This window comes from Eulemur rufifrons, chromosome 8, assembly GCF_041146395.1.
Source record: "Eulemur rufifrons isolate Redbay chromosome 8, OSU_ERuf_1, whole genome shotgun sequence".
Taxonomy (NCBI): domain Eukaryota; kingdom Metazoa; phylum Chordata; class Mammalia; order Primates; family Lemuridae; genus Eulemur; species Eulemur rufifrons.
This window is the reverse complement of record NC_090990.1, coordinates 94523468-94535712: the sequence shown is the minus strand read 5'-3', so window position 1 is coordinate 94535712 and position 12245 is coordinate 94523468. Positions and strand designations below refer to the sequence as shown.

The 12245-nt window shown below is 35.2% G+C and overlaps 1 protein-coding gene across 1 annotated transcript in view; it reads left to right on the top strand.

Moving 5' to 3' along the window:
• ATF6 (activating transcription factor 6) overlaps window positions 1-12245 on the top strand; it is a 204056-nt gene that overhangs the window by 126214 nt on the left and 65597 nt on the right. Inside the window, exon 15 of the mRNA XM_069480287.1 lies at window positions 7093-7177. Coding sequence (XP_069336388.1) covers window positions 7093-7177 — 85 coding nt within the window. The remainder of the gene's footprint in view (window positions 1-7092; window positions 7178-12245) is intronic.

Here is a 12245-nt window from a genome sequence, read left to right as displayed (position 1 = left end):
TGTTACATTTCCTCAAGAACTTCCCTTACCTCAAACTTTGTGGTCTTTTAAAAAACAATTATTGTATATTTATATAATAGTCCTTTCTACATGCCAGTCACTGTTCCAAGTGGTTTAAAATATTCACTTGTTTAATCTTTGTAAGCAATCCATGCAATAGGTATTGTTACTATGCCTGTTTTACTGATGAGAAAACGAGGGCACAGGGAGATTAAGGAATTTGGCTAGAAATTAGGGGGTAGAGGCAGAATTCAAACCCAGACAGTCTCATTCCAGAGTCCATGCTCTTTTCTTTTCTTTTCTTTTCTTTTTTTTTGAGACAGAGTCTTGCTCTGTTGCCCTGAGTAGAGTGCAGTGGCATCATCATAGCTCACAGCAACTTCAAACTCCTGGGCTCAAGCGATCCTCCTGCCTTAGCCCCCTGGGTAGCTGGGACTACAGGCATGTGCCACCATGCCCAGCTAATTTTTCTATTTTAAGTAGAGACAGGGTCTTGCTCTCGCTTAGGCTGGTCTCAGAACTCCTGAGCTCAAGAGATCCTCCTGCCTCAGCCTCCCAGAGTGCTAGGATTACAGGCGTGAGCCACTGCGCCTGGCCCAGAGTCCACGTTCTTAATCTCTGTCTATGTCATGGTGGCCAGTATTTGTGAAAAGAGAGTCATAGAACTGTCTGAATCAGAATCACCAGGGATACTTGTTAAAAGTGCAAAATTTTGGCGCACTTCAGACTTACTGTATCAGAATTTTTTTCATGGGGTGGGAAATATGGGTATTTATATTATAAAATCTCACAGGTGATTCTGATAATTATCCTTTGTTAAGAACTTATGTTTTAGAAGGACCTTCTGCTGTTACCATGTTTACTTCTGATCCCAGCTTCCTTTGACTATAAATGCTTTCTGAAAGATACTTAATTAGTACAGAATTTAAAATGAATGCTATTATAGCTCAGTTTTTCCTTTTAAGCCATTGCCATCTGAAATTTAGATGAAAGCATTGTCCTTTCTAGCTTTCTAGAACAATACTTGACCAAACAATTAAAACTTTCATTTCCTATAAATGCTTTATATCTCACAAATGCCGTTTAAAACTGAAGTGATACTGAGAACTTGCTGTTCTATTTATGATGGAAAGTACACTGCATGTGTTATGAAAAGGGAACTCTTCTTTATTATGGAACAGGTCTGTATAGTATCATATTTCCATCCTTCCATCCAGGATGGCAACTGGCAATAAAGCTCAGCTTCCAATGTGAGTAAGTATTCAGTTTGGTTATTTTGCTAACCCAAGATCCTGAGAGAAAATCTGTCCTATAGGTAAATCAGATTATCACAGATTATGGTTAAAATTTCAAGATCATTAAAAGAAATTTAAGGGGCATACATTTTTTTTTTTTCACTTTGTAGTTTGCCTTGTCAATACCAATCTTTCCTAAAATGTATTTTAGGGACGTTTTAAAATCTTCCCTATTTTTATATGTGAAAGCAAGATCAGAATTGCTTTGGAAACAAGAGGATCAAGATCTGAAGTGAAGGCTAGGGAAAAGCCAGACACTGAGGATTATACAAGGAGGGATAACTTTAGAAATATAAATTAAGTGGGACCTCTTTTTTTCTCCCCTTCCAGAAATTTATAGAATCATTGATAGAGTCAGCTAGAATATCTTCCAGTGTTCCCTTTCCACCTTGCTGTGCTACCTGCACACACACACACACACACACACACACACAGCATTTGAGACTACTTTTGAGACTCTGCCTAGAATTTAAAAAAAAAAAATTTTGTATCAACCCAACATTTTCCCCCTTCTTTATAGCAAAAAATAAAATAATTCTCTTAGATATTTGTGTTTAATTTTTTCCTTGAAGAGTTGTTTCCTAATATCTCTTTTCTCAGGATAATTGTTGACTCAGTTTCCTGTAGCCACAGACCCTCCTTCCTGCCCCCTTGTGGTTTGCTCTGGTAGGATACCTGAAGGATGCAGTTTAATCCTCAGGAAATTCACTTCCTATCAGTAGTAGTCCTGAGTAAAGTGAATTTTCTAAAATGAAACATTATGTCTGACAAAGTTTCAAATGGTTAAATTTTTTATGCATTTAGTATTTGATCTTTTTCCTTAATAAGACACTCTCTTGGATTGCCACACTGTTGACACTCATCAAATGATAATTAATAACAAGTTTCAGAGGTCCTCACTTATTTTCCTAAACCACACACTGCCCCGTCTTTGAAAAGGCTCTCTATTATAGCTGACAACAATGTGAATTTTGATTAACTTTAGTTATTGAATGTAATATGAAGTACAGAGTCAAAGACTTCCTGGTCCTATACCTGTCCAAAGCATGTAACCAATATTTTGTCTAAGAGCTTTCTCTAGGGAAAACAATCCTGACCTGGTTTAGAAATACTTTCCCTGAAACTCTCATCAAGAGCAAAGAATGATTGGTAAACTACTGCCTCATCCTTGGGAAAGTATTTATGAGAGACCATTTTGATCAAGAAACTCACAGTTAATTCTGGTTTTTAAAAAAAGAGGCATAAATACATCTTAGGTTTAACCGTATGAAATTGCTGATATTTGACCCACAAAATTGCCAGTTTTGTATGGCCTACCCTAATTTTTTTGTGTGAATAAAAGAGGTGGCCAAGGTCAGTTGGGCAAGTTTGGGGGGCATCCTGCAGAGTTTGATATGAAAACCATATCTTAAAGCAAAACTTGAGTTTGTACTTATTAAGATTCCAAGCTCATTTTTCCCCTGGTCAACTTGTCAGCATTATCAGGTTTGTATAAAGTGTTAAAATTATCCTCTTGTCAAAGTGTACACTTTGACTCATTCTTGGGCCATCTGTTGTACACTAATAGTTGTGATTTATTCTTCATGTGGCTGACATGCATACTAATGGTGCAGATGCAAGCTTTACATTTCCTTTTATTGGTCTGTAGTTTTATTGCATACATTAGTGGCACAAATACTGCATTCATATTAGCTATTTATATTAACTATTTTTAGTTTTGAGATGAATAATACACTTTGCTTATGTTTTTACTATGATGGGAAGCTCTGCATCACAGACATTTTAATAGACTTTAAAATGATTACATTTTACTACCTCTAATTTTTTTGCAATTTTTATTTTCAGAATAGGTCACTATGTGACTGTGTTTTCTAATGATTTCAGATTTCCTAATTACCATTGCTTTAGTGAATGAACACATTTGGTTTCTGATCAACTATTAGTATAACTACTAGAAAACAGCATTATTTCCAAATATGATGAATATAGATAAGTAACTTTGAAAGACATACTTCTAATTGCTGCGTTGGCCCTCTTATTTTTGAGGCTTGACATGCCCTTTAGTTTGTTGGACAGCTTGAAAGATTGTTAGTAAGGTAAATGAGGTATAGAGTGATAGAAGAAAAAAAAAGCTCTCTATGACAAGAACATGGGGTAGAGAAAATTTAATACAAAGCTGTTTTTGAAATAAAGATAGATACTATTTTCATTTTTGATCTGGTTGTAACAGTTTTCTGTTACAACCAACCCCATCTCTGGAATCTGGTGGATATGGGCCAAATATAAAATGTTAAGAGGTCATTGTTGTTAATATTGGCCTGCGTTGCAAAACTTTTTGCCTGATAGACATCCACGTTGATCTGTGTGAAAGCTGCTCAGTGTCACAAGTGCAGCCTATTGCAGACTGAGTTTCCTTCATTCCTAGGCGGACATCATGATAGAAATACATTCCTTTCTATCCAAGATAATGGGCTCCAGCCTCGAGCCAGAGTTTGCTAATTCAGTAGAAGCCATCTTATCTAGTATAATGGGGACTAGTAGATGGTCTGTTCGTTAACAAGACTGGCTGAAGCAGGAAATCATTTTTTAAAAAGATATATGTGAATCTTTGTTTCCTGTAATTATTTAAATGTGCATTCATTTGCCAGTTCTTTTATGTAAGGCCAATGCCTTCTCTTTGAGTCCAATCCACTATTTAGAATTCCATGTTGCCTTTCTTGCTTAACCTACAAACTTAATTTCCAGTACTGGTTACAGTTACTTTAAATTAGTATAAGAAGTTAAATATACCTGTTAAGCAATCTGAGTGCAGACTATTATGATTTTTATGGTTGTTTTGCAATGAGAGAAGTTTTTTTTAACTTATTCGCTTTTACCAAGTCTTTCTGGTTTTTCACACTATATTTTATCAGTTTATGTAATATTTCATTAAATTATACTGACAAATACAATTGGCAAAAGTAGTCTTAAAAAAAGCTACAACTAGTTGTAAATATTCATTGTGCTATGGTCAACAGTCAGTGAGTTTTACAGCGGGGTGGGAAGGGTCATTTGAATCTAGTAAATCAGGTTCTACTCCACATGCATTTGTAGAAGCAAAATTGGATAGCTCAGTTGGACCTTAATTTTATTGTGAATTACTATATTTATTTCTATGGCAGCTTCCTTTCCCTTCCCTTTTCCCTTTCCTTCCCCCTTCCCGCTTCTGTTTGCTCTTCCCTTCCCTCTTCCTTCTGTCCTGCCCTGCCCTGCCCTGCCCTTCTTTTCTGATGAAGTCTCACTATGTTACTGAGGCTGGACTCAAACTCCTGGGTTCAAGCGATCCTCCTGCCTCAGCCTCCCAATCCCAAGTAGCTGGACTACAGGCCTGCCAATGCTCGGCTAATTTTTTCTATTTTTAGTAGAGATGGGATCTCGCTCTTGCTCAGGGACTCCAGACCTCAAGTGATCCTCCTGCCTCAGCCTCCCAGAGTGCTGGGATTACAGGCATGAGCCACCACGCCTGGCCTGTAAATATTTCTTGATTGATTAACTAAAGCACCTTTGTTTCTGAAAATATGGCCAACAGGATTAATGATCTAAAAAAGCATAAAGATGAACACAGAGAAAAAAAATTATTCAAAATTCATTGTTGTGAGGCTCAAGAACATTTATATTTAAAGAAGTGAAGGTAAATGTTAAATGAAGTAACTATACTGTCCCAGATATATGAATATATATATATATAAAAAATTATTTTTTAACCTAAGATAAGCACTATTAAAGTTTGTAGTATACCAGCTTTGGTTCCCTGCAGTCTGATCTTTGGGCTTCTTGATAAACAGGCACCTTAAATTGTAGGCTGTTTCCGCAGTTTGCAAACCTTTAATAATTAAAGACAAGGCAAGTCAACTGTAACAATTTGTATGCATGCAAGATATGATTCTTCTTTTTCATAACTAATAATGTGGTTTTTGGCTTTCTGCTAGAGAAGTAACTACTTCGTTTGAAATTTATTGAAGAGAAAAAGTAGGAGACATGAGGTTCAGAAAATCATGTTTAAAAACAACAATTAGTATGGCATCTAGATCTTAGCAGGAAACTCAGAATCAAGTCTGAGCCTGACCTTAACCCATGACCAATGGAATCTAAGTGTGTTTATTTTTACAATAGCCTTAATTTGGGACTTGCAAGTTTTTTGGTTTGTTTTCACATTCAATTTAGAGACCCTGAAATGGTATTTTAATTATAAGAATTAAGGTATTTATAATTTTCATGGCAGGAAGATCAGCAAACTGTATTTTTTTTTTGTTTATAATGTTATCTTACTCTCAAAATTGTGTGATCTTTGTGTTCTAACAATGCACTTAACAAAACAAAACAACTCCCATACTACAATGCTGGAATTCTAACAGAACTTTATTCATCTTCCCTCCCCTCCCTGATTTTTAAAAACATGTTCTCATGGAAATGTTTCCTTGAATTACACAGAGCACAAGCAGTTATTGGAAATGTTTTCTACACATTTCTGTTTATGTATATCAATTTCAATTTGTTTGCACATTTTAGATTTTTTCGTAGCTTTGCTGATAACTGCATTTCTTAATCATGTTGACTTTCACCTAAGTTGTGTCAAATTTTTATCACTCTCAGCTATATCAAATCCTACTTTTTGATGAGTCCTTTCATATAGCAAGTTTTTTGAATGAATGATGAAACAATGAATATAGGAACAAGAAAAGAAAGCAAAATGGGTTAAACTTAGGTTCAGTTTTATCTCCAGTTTAAATGGAAATGCTAATGTACCTCTTTTTTTTTCTTTTTTCTGTGAGAATACTTGTTTTTTCTAGGAAGAAATGGAACTATTGAAGACAGCAGTTAATATCAAAGTTATGAGTCATTTATAATCAGTTTTAGAATATCTACAGATATATATACATTTTTCAAAACATCTATACTTGCCCTTTTCTGAAGCCAAACTCCTCTTGGCTCATTCCTACTTTTAGTAAGTGTGGCTTAAAACCAGAAACTTCAGATAACCTGGGTCACTTACAGATCATCAAAAGTTGGCTATATTATATTTAGGACTATGCAGTTGTGCTAGATACACATAATTTTAGCTGTTCTACTGAACTATATATGCTTTTTAAGGGCAAGAGTGGCACATCTTCTTTTGTATGTACCTGTTGCTTACAAATAAATGTCTAATTCTGTGGCCACTTCAGAGGCAGAAGAATATGCTAAGCAGGCAAGGCTCTAGGCCCTGACCGTGCTTCAATTAGCATCTCTCTTTTATATATCAATAGTTTGGGGTAAGAATTTTGTTGAGAAAAAAAAGTTCTTCTCCTTAAAGAAAAAAAAGTTTGAAAATGACTGTTTAGTGGATAGGTAACTTCAATATTTTTTGACATTATCTAATCTAGCCCTCATCATTTTATAGGACTAGAAACTGAGACCCAGAAAGGTTATATAGTCTTTTCCAGATCATACATCTATTTAGTCACAGAACTAAAACCCCTTGTTTTAAACCTCCTTGATCAATGTTCCTTATACTGCAGCATGTATGTTGTCAGAACCCAGGAGTTTTCCAAGATGAGTGCACAGTGCCTGGTATTGGTAGACAGTAAATGTGTATTACATTAATGAATGCATGCATGATTCTAAGATGATTTGTAGTTAATTACCTCTAAGACAAGTTCAAATAAAACAGTCATTTGTCATGATCCCAGTGAACTGTTCCTCTTAGAAACCCTGAATTTGGCCTGTTCAGGACTAAACCAGTTGTTATATATAACAGATTGTTCTTTGTCAATTTTAGGATCACCTGCTGTTACCAGCTACCACCCATAACAAGACCACAAGACCAAAAATGTCAATTGTATTACCAGCAATAAACATAAATGGTAAGTTGAAATTTTGGTTTATGAACATGAGTTTCCTTTGTTTACCCAAGATTCTCTGAATCAGTTAAAAGACTTTTAAAATGTTCAGTTGGGCAAATATATATCCGTGCATTATTTCTAAAACATTTTCCCATTGTTTTCACAAAAATATTATTTTTATATTCCATACTCTTTTTTAAAAAATTTTATTAAATATATCTTTAAAAGAAAAAATAGTTCTCTTTTATTTGCAAAATTGGAAAAGCTACCATCTTGACTGCTCTACAGACTTCCTGTCTGGGGCCTTTGTAGTCATAAATGTAGTATAAGAAGTCCTTGCTGTGTTCTAACAGTAAATTTGTAAATTAGATTTTTGGAACTTAAAGCAGTTTCCTTTGTTACCTATATGTTAATATGATCCTAGACCAAGCCACAGAAACATAATTATGTTTAATCCATAATACTGATGATTTTGATATTGATAGTATCACTGTTGCATTTTGTTCTACTACTAATACTGGGTATTAAACAAAATATAAATAATACTATAATCTAAAGATGTTAAGGCATAGTATACTTGCTTATAGTCTAGAGGGAAAAATAAAACAAGCACAGAAATAACTGTACTCCAAAGAGAGAGTCCCATAAGTATACAAAGTACTAAAGAAATTTAGTGAAGGAGAGATTACTTACAGCTGGGTTCTTCATGGAGAAGAGAAAGAACCCCCAATACGAGCTGTGTGTTATAAATGAACACAATGTATATTATTGACTAATTGCTTTCTTTGGCACATCATATTAGACTTACTGAAAATAGGAGAGTAGGCCATCTTTCTCAAGTCCATTTATCTGGCATAATGGAACTACCAGTAAATTTTCTGTCTAGTCTTAAAAATCTCATAGTATACAAGGAAGATAAAAATGAAAAGCCCTTTGAATTAACCTGCAGCAGAACCAGTCCTCATTCTGATTGATGATCATAATTAAGTCATCAAATAAAGTTACAAAACAAACAATGGATTTTAGGAGGATTATAATAAATTCCAATAAAATTTAGTCTTTAGGGAACAAATAATATTCATCGTACATTTTAAGACCATAGAGGAGTATAGAATTTCATGAGCTGTATACAGACAGTTTATTAGAAATGCTCAGGAGGCAACTTTAGAGACATATAACATAAATGACTTTTTATGTTAAAGCATAAGCAAATTTTAATATTTATTTAGTCTTACAAAGATGTTCAAAACAAATTTAAGAAAAGAAACTATAACATTGAGAAGAACATCTCTTTCTTCAGTAAAAGCATAACTCTGAAGTTATTCATGGAATAATCATACTGCTACCAGAATAAGGACAATATGTTCCAAAATGTATTTTATTACACTTTAAAAAATATATTTAGGAAATCTCATTTATTCTCATCCTATAGGTACCTATATTCCTCTGCTTGAACTGTGATAGATTTAACTTTGGTCAGCTCATACTCAGAAAGGCCATTTACTAAGCTTCATCAAGGCAGAATTCACTTAATTTTGTTCTTCTGATTTTGAGTTCTTATGCAAGAGAATGCCTGGTTTTATTTTATAACAGTGATCTACCCATTGACATTAAGCCAAAAATAATAAGATGCTGTTCAACTATGTTTATCTTGGCTAGGTGACTAATTTTTGAAGATGAGCCTTTCATGGATTTGGAAAATAAAATCATTAGAGCATCACTATATTTTCATTCTGTTTCAGATTCTTTGTAAACAGTCTTTAAATTTTTTCATTTTAAGATGTAGTAAACTATTAGAAAAATTAAGATTCAAATCGAAAATTATTGATTGAATATATACCATGTGTCAAGTACTATGCTACATCCTAGCCTCTTCTCTGAACAATCCCTTCACTTTCTTGCTCTCACTGAGGGTGTTTCTCAAATTAGAGCCTGCTTTTTCTTCCCCACCTCATGTACCTCACAGCCTGCAGGGGCCTGGGTGGTATCCTTGCTCCCCACTACAACTTCCAAATTGTCTCTCCTTCTTTCTCTTTCAGTCCCCCTAACATCTTTCAAGTATATCGCATCAGACTTTACTCCTCTTGCCCTTCTTTGTTACTGTCATCTGCCCCACCTTCACCAGTGACTCTCCACTACTGCTTCTGTTATCTCTCTGCATAACTTCAACATCCACATAGAGGATTTGTCTAGCACCCCAGCCTTTTCTGATCCAGTCACTTCAGCCTCCCACCCACATCATGTGCTCATAATTTCCCCTTACCATCATCAGTAATGGCACTCCCTTTGAAATCTCCTTTTCACACTTCCTACTCTGACTGTTACTTATTCTCTTCAATATTCACACTCCAAGTACTCTCTTACCTCACAGATCTCCAGTCCTTTGAGCCTACCACTTTTTTCTATATCTATCACATCCTTAATGGCCATACTTTCCTCCTTACCTAGCCTGGATTCCATGGCCATATTGTTAGGACTCTTTTACGAACACTCCTTGCTCCCTGGCTTCTTTATTCTTGGGTCCCACTTGCCTGGAAAAACCTCACTGTAGTTAAACCCAACTCTCCCCTTTATGCCTTCTCTGAAACAGCTGAAACTTGCTAGAAAATATTGTCCAGTTAAGATAAGTAGATTCACTTGAAATTTATAGCGATTAATTTCAAAGGGGTATTCAATACCACCAGTCATTGCTGGTAAATTCACTTTCCCTCTCTTCTGAAACAAGAATTTCTCACCTTGTCTTTTCAAAACTCCAACATCCCCTCTCCCCACCCCCTCAGCTGATGAACTCACCAAATGCTGCATTGAGAAAATAGATGTCATCATACGAGAGCTACCTCATGTTTCCACTACCGCCAGCCCAGCTGCATCTACACCCACAAACTCTGCCTTCCCTCTTGTTGCACTGAAAGAAAAGTCTCTTCCATTGGCTTCTAAATCCCAGCCTTGCCTCTTACTACTAATACATATGTATCCTTGGGCATGTTAATTATATTTTCTGTACCTCAGCTTCCTCACCTGTAAAAGGAGATATTAGTAATACCTTCCTTTTAGGGTCTGTGTGAGAATTAAATGAGTAAAAGTGCTTTAAATAGTGCCTGGTTATTTTCTGGTTAGCTGCTGTGTCACAACAATTGTCATTTTTATTATTTTCCTTGTTGTCATCATCAACGTCATCTACGGTGATTCCTTCCTTTTCAAACCTAAATCCTAGCATCTCTCACAGTGCTCAGAGACTTTACTGCTGCATTTATACCCTTTCTCTTCTATATGATCAATTTCCTTTTCTCTATTAGATCATTCCCATCAGCATACAAAATGTCTTAATACTACCTTTGGTATAGGGAGGCTGCCTGACTCCACATCGTATTTCTCTGCTGCCCTTCATAGCAAAATTCTTGAAAGAGTTGCTTGTACTCACTGCCTCAACTTTCTTACCTCTCATTTTCTCCTTTGTCTACTCTTACCAAACTTTTGCCCCTTCACTAGACTGAAATGCTCTTGCAAAAGGATCAATGACCAATATCTTGCCAGAGTCAAAGGTCATGTCTCCATTCTCATCTTCTCTGACCTCTCAGTAGTTTTTGACACAGCTAATTATTCTCCCTCTTTTTAGTTCCCTAATTCTTATTTTTAAAAATTTCAAATCTATAGAGAAGTTGAAAGATGAGTACAGTGAATATGTGGTGACCATTTACCTACCCTTTACCTAGATTTCACCAATTGTTAATATTTTTTTAGATTTGTTTTATATCTGTCTATCTTCACTCACATGGATTGGCTTTTTCTTTTTTAACCATTTGAGAGTAAACTGCAGACATCCTGACACTTTATTTGAAAATACATCTCCTATGAAAAGGACATTCTCTTAAATAACCACAATAAAATGATCACACTAAACAAAAAGCTTTAACATTGATACAATACAGTTTAGTACTCATATTAAACTGCGTATTCAAATTTCCTCATTTGCTCCCAAACCAGTGGTGTCATCATACCTCACAGCAACCTCAAATTCCTGGACTCAAACAATCCTCATGCCTCAGTCTCTGGAGTAGCCGGGACTACAAGCACGCACCACCATGCCTGGCTCATTTTTTTCTATTTTTGGTAGAGATGGGGTCTTGTTCTTGCTTAGGCTGGTCTCAAACTCCTGACCTGAGGTGTCTACAATACTCTTTATAGCTTTTTTTTTTGGATTCAGGATCCAAAGATCATACATTATATCCACGTGTCATGCTTCTTGAGTTTCCTTTAATCCTTTAATCTACAACAGCTCCTCTGCCATTTTTATTATCTTTAATGACATTATACTATTTGAAATTAGACTTATTGAAGTATTTGTAATGTACATACAATAAAATTTATTAATTTTATTTGTACATTTAATGAATTTTGACAAATGTAAACCCTTATAAAACCACCGTTTCCATCATGATATAAATGTTTTCATTGCTTCAAAAAGTTCTCCCATGCTGCTTTCCAATCAGTCCCCTCTTGTACATTTTTGACATTCCCTTTCTTGAAATACATTATTTGTAGGCTTTCTTGGTACCATGACTTGTCTAGTTTTCATCCTATGTCTCTTCAGTAAGCTTAGCTGACTTCTCCTCTGTGAGGACAGGAATCGTGTTTGCTATGTTCACCACTTACCACCATATCCCAGTACCCAGAACAGTACGTGACATAGGAACATTGTAAGAAACATGAAAGAGGCACTTTCATTTATATTAACTCATGTAATGCTCAGCTGCAAGCTAAGTACAGGTTGACTATCCTTTATCTAAAATGCTTGAGACTAGTATTGTTTCACATTTTGGATTTTTTCAGATTTTGGAATATTTGTATAAACATAAGGAGATATCTTGGGAATGAGACCCAAGTCTAAATATGAAAATCATCATTTATTTTTCATATACACCTTATACACATAGCCTGAGGGTAATTTTATACTATATTTTTATAATTTTATGCATGAAACAAATTTTGTATATATTGAACCATCAGAAAGCAAAGATGTCAGGAGTGGAATTTTCCACTTGTGGCATCATGTTAATGCTCAAAAAATTTCAGATTTTGGAGCATTTCA